Source organism: Balaenoptera borealis (assembly GCF_965194805.1).
Source record: "Balaenoptera borealis genome assembly, chromosome: 1".
Classification (NCBI taxonomy): Eukaryota; Metazoa; Chordata; class Mammalia; order Artiodactyla; family Balaenopteridae; genus Balaenoptera; species Balaenoptera borealis.
In genome coordinates this window covers 31767321-31780010 of record NC_138860.1, presented here as the reverse complement: position 1 = coordinate 31780010, position 12690 = coordinate 31767321, and the positions used below count along the sequence as shown (strand labels likewise).

General features: G+C 34.4%; 1 protein-coding gene across 7 annotated transcripts in view; it reads right to left on the bottom strand.

Moving 5' to 3' along the window:
* RGS7 (regulator of G protein signaling 7) overlaps positions 1 to 12690 on the bottom strand; it is a 600338-nt gene that overhangs the window by 22256 nt on the left and 565392 nt on the right. For 3 of the 7 annotated variants that reach the window (XM_082340984.1, XM_082340980.1, XM_082340982.1), the window contains 3 exons: positions 7612 to 7798; positions 4682 to 4771; positions 2143 to 2223 (listed from right to left, as the gene is read on the bottom strand). In XM_082340984.1, coding sequence (XP_082197110.1) covers positions 2149 to 2223; positions 4682 to 4771; positions 7612 to 7798 — 352 coding nt within the window. In that variant the 3' untranslated portion in view covers positions 2143 to 2148. Of the gene's footprint in view, positions 1 to 2142; positions 2224 to 3003; positions 4470 to 4681; positions 4772 to 7611; positions 7799 to 12690 lie in introns of those variants that run through there. The other 4 variants (XM_082340986.1, XM_082340985.1, XM_082340981.1 and 1 more) reach the window with 2 other exon arrangements.

Here is a 12690-nt window from a genome sequence, read left to right as displayed (position 1 = left end):
AACGGAAATGGACTCAGACTCCAGAGGAGGTTATCATCAAATGGAAAGATTTATCTGTCTTCTACCGTTGGAAGAGCAAGGTGATCTGTGTAGAAAGAAAGAATTTGGGAACAAAATAAATTTGGGGTTAGTGCTAGCTCCTTAACTAACTGTATGATTCTGGGAAAATTAAGTAACTCCTCTGACCTTTCAGTGTTCTCACCTGTAAAATGGGTAAAATAATGAGTATTATATTACCTAACTTGTAGGTTCAGATTAAATTAAATTAGATAATATAAAGTGCCTAGTACAGAGCCTGGCACATGGCAGGCACTCAATGAATGTGAGTTATTATCATTATCTCACTTTTCCTAGTTCCTTTTACAGTCTACACACTTATTTACCTGTAATTCCCCAAGTCCATTTCTTTCTTGGATACTCTATGTTGTAGCCTCCCCGTATTTACCAGAGCAACCTGCACATAGAACTCTTTTAAAATGTTTATTTAAACTGTGTCTTTCCTCCATTATGTCTATCTGATAATAAAATCACTCATTCTTTATCTGTGTTAAAATCATTTTATTGATCCTATAAAGGTATTGCATAAAATGTATTATGTTAAGTGGCTAACACAACTTCTGACCCTAAAAGTAATCATATTATGGAGGAACACTGAACCAAGGGGAAATAAAAAAATAAATGAAAACAGAAAGTTAAAGGGAACTTTAAATATAAATTAACCATCATAAGACTTAATGATATACAGTATAATATTTTAAATTTTTGTATATAAATAATTTTCAGGATAGAAATTTATTTCTCATAACTAATTAAATAAATGTTATCATTCATAATCTATTGGGGAAATCAGAGAGTCTTTCTAATTTTCTTACTCCATTTCTTTAGAGTACTACCAAAACAAAATATTCAATAAAAAACATTACTTTTTATTTTCCTGGATGGAAAAGGATTAACCCTAAACAATTGTGTCTGAAGGTTATCTGAAATTTATCAGTATGTTGTGTGTATATATGTGTTATGGTATGAATGTTACTCAACTTCTCTTTCTTCAGTAATCCCAGCCTTTTTTCCCCTTTCTTCTTAAAAGGATGGTTGCCTTTCTTGGCCTAATGAAATCCTATTTATCCAATTAAATATAACTTCTGAGAATTCTCACATTACCCATGGACCCTCCCTATCCACCCTAATACAAGTTGAAATAGTTTATCTTTCTCCTGTACAACATAACATTTTGTTTATATCATTATGTACCTTAGCAATTAAGGTCTTTTTCCTAAGACATAGCAACGTCTGCAGTATAGTTGGCACTTGGTGTATAAATTTTCGTTGAAGGTGTAGATGATTAATTCTCTCTTCCCTTATTTCCTACTGATCCTTTCTTAAAGTTTGCAATGAGTTACAATGTGGTACTACTTTAAGAATTGGGGAAGTTGGTGAGATTTGGGGATGGTGTTGGAGGAAAGACAAGCATTTTGCTTCCCCTTTCAATATTCCTTAATTTGCATTATATGTTTTTAATTATATCACAGAAATTTCCAATCCAATCTCAAGAACAATATTCTGTCAGCGTTATGTTAGAAGAGAATGAATTTGAAACAATGCTTAAACAATACACAGAACACTGTGCAATATCCTGTGGCGACTTCCTCCAGCAAAATCTTGAGGCATTTCTTTAACATTGTCTTTATCTTCCCATGGTGACTTATGAGGCATGCTTAAGAAAACTTTATATTAAAGGTCAGAGATTCCAAAAGATCCAGCCACAATTTTGGAAGTTTATAGTGTGATTAATTTCTGGAGACCTTCATTTTCCAGCCCTTTAATTTGTGCAATCACATTGAGTGTTCAAAGTATACACTGCTTTTTAAAATCTTTCAAATACTCTGGGCACAGCCACAACTAGGAATTCATAAAAAGAACTGATTAACATTCCCCACTGAAAGGATCCTTGAAGGAAACTAAAAACAAAAAACATACTTTTGCTGAATCCAATTTGCTTACATTTCAACACACATAACTCCACTTAACTGGCCATCACAGCAAAAGCCACAACACACACCCACAGCAGCAGCAGCATGGAGCTGACCACACAACTCAACAGACAATGCAGACAAACTTGAGTATAAACCAAGATTTTTCTACCTCTTTTCATAACAGGTTAGTGCTGGCCCTCAGTGTTGGTGTACAGTTTTTATGGCATGGGAAAATAGGGATGTTTCTGCCCTATAAAAATAAATGTGTTGAAGGCTTTAGTTTGAGCTTACACAATGTTAGAAAGTTCCAAAGGCACTGGCACAATATCAAAAAAAGAAAGAAAAAAAAAAAAGAATCCCACAAACAAATATATCACTTAAGCACATGGAAAGATGCTAAGAAAACACTGGTAGGGAAACTACTGGTTTCCTGGATGATTTATGCAATAGTTTTCAATACCTTCCTGAAAAATAAAAAATAAGAAAGGCATGCTACTGGGTCTTTGGTGGGGCATATATTGTCGCCGACCCCCATTCATACTGAGTCTGGCTTTAAACTGTTCAATAAGTCATTTTCTCCCTGCAAAAGTAGAAAGAACAGAACCCTCATTGTTCTTAATCTTTTAAGCCTTAGGAAGAGCTAAGGGAAAGAGTATAGAAATGCATGCACTATCTTTAATAAAGAAAGAGATACATAGAATAAAAATTAAAATATAAAGAACAGTTTCTTCATTTTATGTATCATAATACACATTTCTTTCCAAGCCTTAGTTTGATACATATAGATTTTCACGTGAGATATCTTATCTACTCCAGGAAGTGCTGGGACAGAAAGATAAGTAGGAAGCAGGAAATTCTGAATTTGAATAAAGGCAATAAATACCTTTGCTGTTACATCAAAGGATGCAAATTGGAAGATGGGGCTTGAAACTGGGAATGTTTCCCAGTTGGACTTAATGATTTGTAATTCCTTAAAAATTAAAACTTACCACATTCTGTGCAAAGGTTTCAAAAGAAGTTCTGCGATCCATTGAGTATTCCGACTTACATGTGTGGGGTTGGATGGGGCAAAGGAACAAAGAGAGAGAGAGAAGAAAGCAAGCAAGCAAGCAAGCAAGCAAGCAAGGAAGAAAGAAAGGAAGAGAGAGAGAGAGAGAGAGAAAGAAAGAAGGAAGGAAGGAAGAAAGAAAAGAAAGAATGAAAGAAATAAAGAGAGGAAGGAAGGAAGAAAGAAAGAAAGAAAAGAAAGAACAAAAGAAATAAAGAGAGGAAGGAAGGAAGGAAGGAAGAAAGAAAGAAAGAAAGAAAGAAAGAAAGAAAGAAAGAAAGAAAGAAGGAAAGAAAAAGAAAGAAAGGAAAAGTCAGAAAGAAAAACAGCAGAAAAAGACAGGGTGATGAAATGATGCAACACCAAATTCATGTTCTAAATCATAGGGATCAGGAAGACAGGAGAGTTGCCACAGAAGGCCTCTTGTCACAGGACATGGGCTCTGTTTGCATTAGTGCTTTTACTTTGAACACCAAAACTCTTCTTGTGCAAACAAAATAGTGTGATTTCAAGCAAAATCAAATGACACTAAAATGAAGTAGATATGTTAAGGTTTTATGCCAACATTTTCAAAGCCTAAATGTTTGAAAATCTAGTGGCTTAACTTCAGAATTTCCTCATAATTTTCTACTGGTACTAAATTTCTGTTGATAACATCATTAATTCTGTAGAGCATTGCTGTCCAGTAGAACTTTCTGAAAGCATGGAAATTTCATTCTATACTAATATTTCAGAAGTCTTTAGCTGTGGCCATTGAGTACTAGAAATTTGAGTAGAATTTTATGTAACCTTAACTAATTTAAATTTAAATTTAAACAGCTTCATGTGGCTAGTGGTTGCTGTACTGGACAGTGCAACTACAGAGTATCTATTCCCGTTGCAAAGTCAATGGACTTTGAAAAATACCATTAGCTTAAATGATGATCAAGAATTACACAAAATTATAATTTCATCTCAGAATTTCAAGAAGCTATGGACTATTTTAACATTACAAAATAATGAATGATGTTGATGTTTACATCCAGATTTTCCATTCCTTGTTATACTGGTTATATAAGGTGTTATTTACAGTGAGACTTTGATTATAAACATTAATTGAACAATGTAACCTATTGCACCTCTTCGAAATGTGCTTGGCTATCATCTTAGGTATGAAACCTCATCGTAGGGATACTAAGTAACTCAGAATAAATGCCAAATGAAAATATGTAGAAGCAAACATTACTGCATTTTGGCAACTATCATTGAAAACAATGAGTTATGGAGCGTATGGTCCAAAACATACATTCTAGCTTACTGGACAAGGAAAACCCTCTTTAAGTTTTTGATCTGATGACATTGTTCTTCTCCTTTCTTTATTGTAATTTTTTATTTCCTTAAACTGGCATACAGAAGACTAACATGAAACATGAAAACGGCGTCTAAAAAACTTTGTAAAGCATGAACATCTGCAGAAACAAACAAACAAAGAAGAAAATAAGCAATCAACAAACGGAAACCCATACAACTTAAATGGCCCTTATAAAATGCAAAGGTTTGGGGGAGGGTCTTGGAGTATATTCACTTACCATTTGTCCAATACTGTGGGCCCAGCAGAGGTAACTACTCCAAATAATTACAACTGAGAACTAGGTCAAAAAAGTTCACAAAGAACCAATACCTTTTTTTTTGCCTGTAGAAGCTCTTGATAGGCACTGGATCTTATAAAACGTGGGTATGAATCACTTTTCATCAGTTTGTAAATGTGCTCCTAAAAAGAAATAATGGTTGAGGTGCTTCCTTATTATTTCTCAGGAAAAATCAAGTACTGTGATAAGAATACAACATTTGGTTCAAAAACAAATCTGGAAGCAGCTAAAAATAATAATGATAATACTGATGAGAATACCTTATATGCTTATAGAACATTTAGACTTTCAAATTTATTATTTTATTCAAGGATCAATGTTTAAACTGGTTTGGGAGCTATGGAGGAGGTAAACCACATCCAGTCCTTAAAAAAAAAAAATGGAATTTAGTTAGCAGATTGTCATGAAGTAATTTCAAATCAAGTTGTTGATTTACATAGATCATTTAAGAATATAAATAAATCTGCTATCTCTTAAGATTACTCTAGGCCAAAAGAGAATATTGTGAAGTCAAGATTCAATAATCATTCTAGAAACCTTTGGCATTTATATGTAGTTGGAGGGTGCAGACTTCCCAAATGAATCATCTCTTTGGTGAAAACTGTCATCTACATCCACTTTAGGCCAGAGCACAAGTCCAAAAATAAATTTTGTGATATTTAATTGCTAAACCTCCCAATTTGTGTGCATGTTTTGACTTATTCAGAGATAGATTAGGTAAATATTTGATAATCCTAATCAGTCTGCAATGTTCTGTTTTGATGATGAATATTGGTAGACAAAGAAGAAAAAAATGTATCCATCCAATTCAGTGTTGGCCCTATCTAGGGAGATTCTGCTTTAGCTTATTGCACTCTAGGGGAGCATAAATGCTCCTTGTTCATTCCAGTCTGTTAGACATAGAGTTTTGAACCATTTGAGAGTATCCAGAATGTCCCAGTCTCTTCTTGTTTGGAGAAAATATATATTTTAAGAAATGACTCAGTTTCCCTGGTCTTAAACACACCAGCGATAATTTGTAGTTACTGTGAATCCACTTAAAGACGTTCTGGATTAAGTCTCAATATCTAGTCTAAGGTTCATCTCCAAAAGTATGGTACATTTGGAACTGTATCAGAATTTGTTGTTGGAAAAGTGAGGCAATGTCTTATTTAGAAGTCAATCATTTTGGGATTCAGATGTTATCTTGCTCAAGATCTACCACTTACAAAATGTAAATTTTGACCACTTTATTCATTTCTCTGAGTCTAAATTTTCTAATCTATAAAATAGAGTTATTGTCAGGATTAGAGGAATGATAAATGTTTAGCAAAGTATAAGGGTATGCATAGTAAGTGCTCAAATATGCTTGAGTATATGCCAGGTACACTTCTAAGTGCTTGCCTATATTAGTTAATTATAGCCTCACAAAACCTCAACAAGGTCGGTAACCATTTTTATATCTATTTTAAATATGAAGAAACTGAAGCATGAAGAAGTGAAGTACTTGCAATAGGTCACAGAGCAAAGCTCAGACTAAAACCCAGGCAATCTGGCTCCAGAATCTGCTTTCCTATTACACTGCATCTCTTCTTAAACAGCAGCAGGAAATTCTATTATTATATTTTTGAATATATGGTTTAAAAGCCTACAAAAAACTGGAATTAAATATCTGAGGTTGATTGAAAAAAGAAGCCTACGGTCAGGTAGTAGTGTTTTCTATAGAAAATCATGCCTTTTCCTTTTATGGAAGACCCAATAAGCAAGAATATTCTTCAATGACACAGATAACAAAGAAATGTTCTTTTTAATATTAAGATTTTGGGAAGGTAATTTCAAATATTTTACACGCTGTTGGCTCCAGAAAAATGCTTGAAAGTTTATCTTGAACTGCAAGAAAGAAAAACCAGCAGAGAAATAAGCAACAGAGCCAGAATTTTCATCCTGCTCTCTCTCATGTGTCTCCACAGAATGTAATTATTTCCACATAGAAGACCATGGCAGAGCCAGGGTGAATGAATGGGTTTTTGGTTGGCTGTTTCAACCTGTGTTAGTTTTCTGCACAGTGGCTCATTTCTTTATAAACCAAAGCCAAGGATAAATATATTTTCTACCAAGAGTAAAAATAAGAAAGGAAATTTGTGTACCTTATTCTTCATCTTCTATATCTTATTTTAGTAATGTAGTTATTTAAAAAACAAGATACTTTCTAGAGCTAACATTCTTCTCTAAAAGAGGTTTTAAGAAATTATGAAGCATGCATGTTCTGGTTTAAAAGCCAATTTCAACACATCATTAGGAAATAATATCCTCTCATTACATGTTTATTTTTCCTATTGAGCACAATATTTTTTTAGAAAAAGTAGAAATTCAAATTGCTTCTAAGGAGGCAATTACACCCAGTTTGAGAAAAAAAGAAAAAACTCATAAAACTTTGTCTTAGGATGTTAATATTAATATCAATTTCTTTTTTTCTTCTTTTTGTAGACTAAAAAATTAACTTGGAAAAATAATAAATGCCTAAATTTACTATTTCATTTTATCAGAGACAAAAGTGGTTTGAGTTTTACATAACTTCAAGCTAATTTAGTTTAGTTCTGACTATCCGTAATAATAAATTATTTAGGAATGTCAGAATCTTAGAATCTCCTCATTGGAAGACAAGTTAAAGAGTTCAAATACATGTTACTGAGGTGACAAAGTAGAAAATAAAGTAAAAAGTTTTCAAATATTTAAAATATTCCCCTTCAAGAAATTTTCATGTAAAAACATTCAAATTTACAAAAATTCCCAGGCTTTAAAAACTCATTTTAAAGCATCTCTGTTCTCTTAGAGATCAATTAGTTATTTTACATACAGTTACCTAAATTGAAAATATTAGACATAACCGCCAATTACAATGAAAATAAAATAGAAGTATCCCAACTTTCAACTTCTCAGGAGAACATTTGAGACGCAATGTGAGGCCCATCTATGTACCAACCTGAGCATCTTCGAATGTGTATCGCCCGGGCTCCTTCACATTCTGTGTGGTTTTGTCATAGCTCTTAGAATCCAAGTTAATAGCACTGGGGGCTCCTGGAGCCAGAAATTCTTGCCATATTTCCTGAACTCGAGAGGGGACTTCTCTAATAGGCCTTTTCTTCAGGTCCTCCACTGCTAGCCAGAATCTATGCAAAATGTGACACCAAGCATTTACTCCAATGTCTCATAATCTGAAAATTCTTAAAATGTTGACCTATCATACAATTCACAATGAAGCATAATAATGAACTCATTTTCTCTGAGAGCTTCCAGAAACAGGCCTTTACCGATTTTTTTAATTAGTTGTATTCAAAGATATAACATTTGGGGAAAGGAAATCTTGAAAACTATTTCTTTTAGATGTTCTCTGTTAAAAACAGATCTGCCAGGGTCCTGATTCTATACAACCTTAAATTTTACTGAAACAAAGGAGCACTGCTAAATAACCATTTATTAGAAAGGAAGAGGAGTTTGAAGGGCATTAAGGTGAGTGACGCGGATCATCTGATTGGGGGGGATAAAGTATGCCACATACTCTATCTTTTGGATCTTTTGTCCATTTGAGCAATGAGGGTTAGTATGGAGAGGATTTTCTGCTTTACCAGGTAAGGGAATTACAGTGACGCTTTACTGGAATTAAAAGAGGCCTGGACACAGATTAGAAAATGCCCTAGCTGGAGAAATGAGGGCAAGTAACTAATTTTAGGCGATTTAATTCAGAGAGTTATGAAATGACAGAAGCAGCAAGCTTTCACATGTAATTGTTCAAAGACTTAAATTTGCAGAGGCATTATAACAATTCAGAAGTTCTGGAAAAAAATAATACTGACTCACTGCTAAATATAAAAATATATTTTATATGCTTCTGTATAGAATATAGTATATTCTGAAAGGAAAGAACACCAGAACATGTTTTGCTTGATAAAAGCAAATAGCAAAGTCTAATAAGAAGTCACATTCTATTAATGGGTTTCATTTTTTAAAATTTTGCTCTATATTATGTCTTTTTGGTTAGACCTAGAAATGATGACAAAATGAATATGTATATAACACATCATATAGTGTTTTTAAATTTAAAAAAGATACTTGAAAAAGGAAGTACTAGATCTACGTTATCCTCAACAGGGGCCAGATGTGATCATGAAATGGAAAAGATGACCACAGAGGTGAAGGTCACTACAGGCCATAGAGTCTTAAGAAAGGTAGAAGGGGATAAGCAGTACCTTCATAACTATTACGTTTTAACTTGTGGATTAATGAAAGTTCAAAAATAACTAATAAAGTAGTTGAGCTACAATTAGAATATCAAATATTACTCAACCTAGTAATTTTCCAGTTTCTAGATACCATTTTCCTGTAGATAGATAACAGTAGATAATCCAACATGAACAATGCTTTAAGCATGAAACTACCATGGGTTGCTTTCAGAAGGGAAAGGTCAAGACCATTTCCTTTTAAAATACAGATTCTGGGGCTTCCCTGGTGGCACAGTGGTTAAGAACCTGCCTGCCAACGCAGGGGACACTGGTTCGAGCCCTGGTCCAGGAAGCTCCCATATGCCGCGGAGCAACTAAGCCTGTGCGCTACAACTACTGAGCCTGCACCCTAGAGCCCGCGAGCCACAACTACTGAAGCCCGCGTGCCTAGAGCCAGTGCTCCGAAACAACAGAAGCCACCGCAATGAGAAGCCCGCGCACTGCAACAAAGAGTAGCCCCCGCTCGCCGCAACTAGAGAAAGCCCGCGCGCAGCAACGAAGACCCAGCGCAGCCAAAAATAAATAAATAAATATATTTTTTAAAAAACAAAAAAACAAAAAAACAGAACAGATTCTGACACTGTGCAATCTAATAGGAATGCTAGGTGCAATCTGAGGGAGCATAAGTGTTATAATTCATGCTCATTCAGGTTCATTTCAGCACTCTTTGAACACATAGATAAAAAGAATGTCTTTGTCCTTGACCTAGCAAAGATACACCATTCAAATGGCCATAATACAAGGAAGCACATGAGAGATTCTCAAGGAATAGCACAAACCAGACAGTCTGGGAATGCAGAGCAGGAAGGAGCCCCTCTGCTGGGGCAAGGACTGGGTTGGAAAAGGGAGTTCTAGGAAGGCTGTACAGATGCAGTGACATCTTAAATAGACTTGAAATTACGGATGAAATATCAAACGGTTGAGGAGGTAATACTAACAGCACCTACACTGATAAGTAAGTGCAGGCACTATTCTAAGTGATTTAGCTCTACTAATTCATGCAATCCCTACAACTTTATAGGGTATGTGTTAATATTTCCCCCACTTTAGAGAAAACTGAAGATATGAAGGATAAGTCACTTATTTAAGTTACCCACTGTGAGTGCCACAGCTATGGTTTGCCCCCAGATCTGCAGCAGATGACATGCTCAAAACCACTCTCTTGAATGCCTCCTTAAAAGCATCATTGCCTTTCTTACCCTCAGCATAGTCATTGTAATAATTTAGTAGAATGTAAAGGGCACCGGCTATTTATTATAGCCCCTTATTATATGGTAGCTGGACTATGAGGAATTATCTTAATGTCTTTGAGCCTTGATTTTGTCATCAGTAAAATGGAATGCTAATGCCTATCTCACTGGGTTTCCATTAGATTAAATGAGATAAATTATGTAAAGGGCACTTTTGAAGTGCTTGACATATTTTTAGGCACTCATATAACATTCATATTATTACATTTACTTAGTACTTACTCTGCTTTACCTGAGAAAGGAATGAGCAAAAATACACCAAGGGAGAGCAGAAGTTATATTTGAGGAATAAGTACTTATCAATAAGCAGTTTTTCTTGACTATTGTTTCTGTCTCAATACTAGAAGAAAATGCTCATATGAGTGCCACACTTCCCTAAGTAGCAGATGCTAAATAAGATGTACTGAAACTTATTTAGGTGTAATTAGCCCTGCTGGCTAACTTGACTGTTTTGTCTCCCTCGGTCTGTGACACCAGATACCTAGGCAGAAGCAGGGGGTTCAGGTTGTGGGAGCAGTGCACAGTAGCTTGGTATTGGATTATAGAAAGCCTAGGATGCCAATTATTAGTAATCTGATTCTGAAAGATGCTTAACTTCTCCCAGTCATATTTTGCTTGCCTGTAAAATGGGGCAAGAATATTTACATTTCATTTTTGAAGTTATGATTAGATGAATGATAATCAGAAATAATAAATACAAAATACAGCATGGCATACTTATAAAAGTAGTGAATATAAAGCATATTATGGCATATAGAAGGTATTCAAGAATTATATCTATATTTATCAATCCTTAGTATGGAAACATATAACAAGCTTATGGTATATACTCAAGAAATATGTATGTGACTATATATGAAATATATAATATTTCTTTTTTTAATTTTACTTTCTTTTTATTTCAACATAACATGCAGTAAAAAAAATTAACAGGATTTATTAGCATTTACAATGCTTACAAAGAAAAAGGACTCTAAAAGCAATTTAGTTCAGATTTAAGAAATTGCGCTAATTAAACACTTGTAATAAATCTATTTCCAAATGATCAGTTTAGACACAAATTTAAGATAGCATTTGGTAGATATTTATGTCTGCTGTCTATTTGCAATATTTTTATATAACCTCTGATTCTTGGGATATCCAGTCCCTGTTTTCCTAACACAGCAGGAAAAGACATATACATGTGGCCATTTAAATTAAAGGAGGAAATGGAGTAAGGGAGATCCTAGACTGCAAAAATATATGCAACCATTTACCTTTTCCAGAACTAAATGTTTCTGCCATAAAAATATTAAATATCCAAGCCCTATAGAACTAGGGCCGGGACTACTTCAAATTAACTATTCTGTATTTTTAAAATATAGGACAGAAAGCCTTTTGGATAATATTTATACATTTTCACACAATGAAATATGTAATATTTCTTATATGTAATTACTTATCAGGCAATCTAGTGTGGCATAGAATTACTGAGATAAGAAATAGTTAAGGCACGGATTAAGAAAACAGCAGTGATTCAATTTCATTCATGAAACAGAGTTTGCACACTCTATTTCTTTTGCCCCAAACTTCTTCTCTCTTCCTTTTTTGCCTGGTTATCTCCTTGTCATCCAAGCCTAGAAGCTGTTTCCCTTAGGATGCCTTTACTGATCTCCACCTCTGGGTTTGCCATTCCTCTGTATTTCTCTGATCTAATACCCATGATTTTGTGTTGTGATCTGTTTTCTTCTCTGTATTCACCACTAGGCTGTACTTTTAATAAGAGCAGGAAGGATGTTTATTTGATTAGGTGATACTGGTGGGGCACTGCTTATTTATTTCTTCATCATGAAACCCATGATGTCAGCATTTTTTCAAAAACTTAAGAGAATTAGAGGAAACTTCACCTCCCCATCCACTAAAAGGCTAAAAATAGACTTTATCTCTGCTTTATTTTTATGCATTCTGTACTCAATAATTGATAATGTGACCTCAGGATAGAAAATGTTATTTAGTAGGTCCAATAAAAATCCTTAGCAACTGCAGACCTTGTGAAAGCCCTGTCAACAAGTGTTCTCATAAACTTGAAAGAGAATAGGAAGCTGCATTCCAACAATCCATGACAGGCATGCACATATAATTAAATTCCTCCAGACTCTGTCTGTGGTCAACTTGCTTAATCCATGGGACATCTGTCAAAATTCTATGTATTTCTGAATGGTTTGGTATTGGTATCTGTTAAATCTCCTGAAAAGAATGTGACATTTCTGGAGCTGCTTAATTCCAGTGAAAATAAATGAATGCTGATGCCTTTCTGTAAATGAATTTCACAGGACTGCATAAGCCATGGGAAAGTAAATTAGGGTGTTAAGTTTCAAAAGAGTAATGAATGAAAGAGCTTGTAGAAAAACCATTTTATGTAGTGGAAAGTTATCACTCACTTCAGTGATCTTAGAGCCATTAAAATCTATTCCAATGTCTCACATTTAAAAATTCAATTTCCAGGTGCCTCTTAAGTCAGAAAAGTTTCAAAAATATGTAAGGATGCTGTTT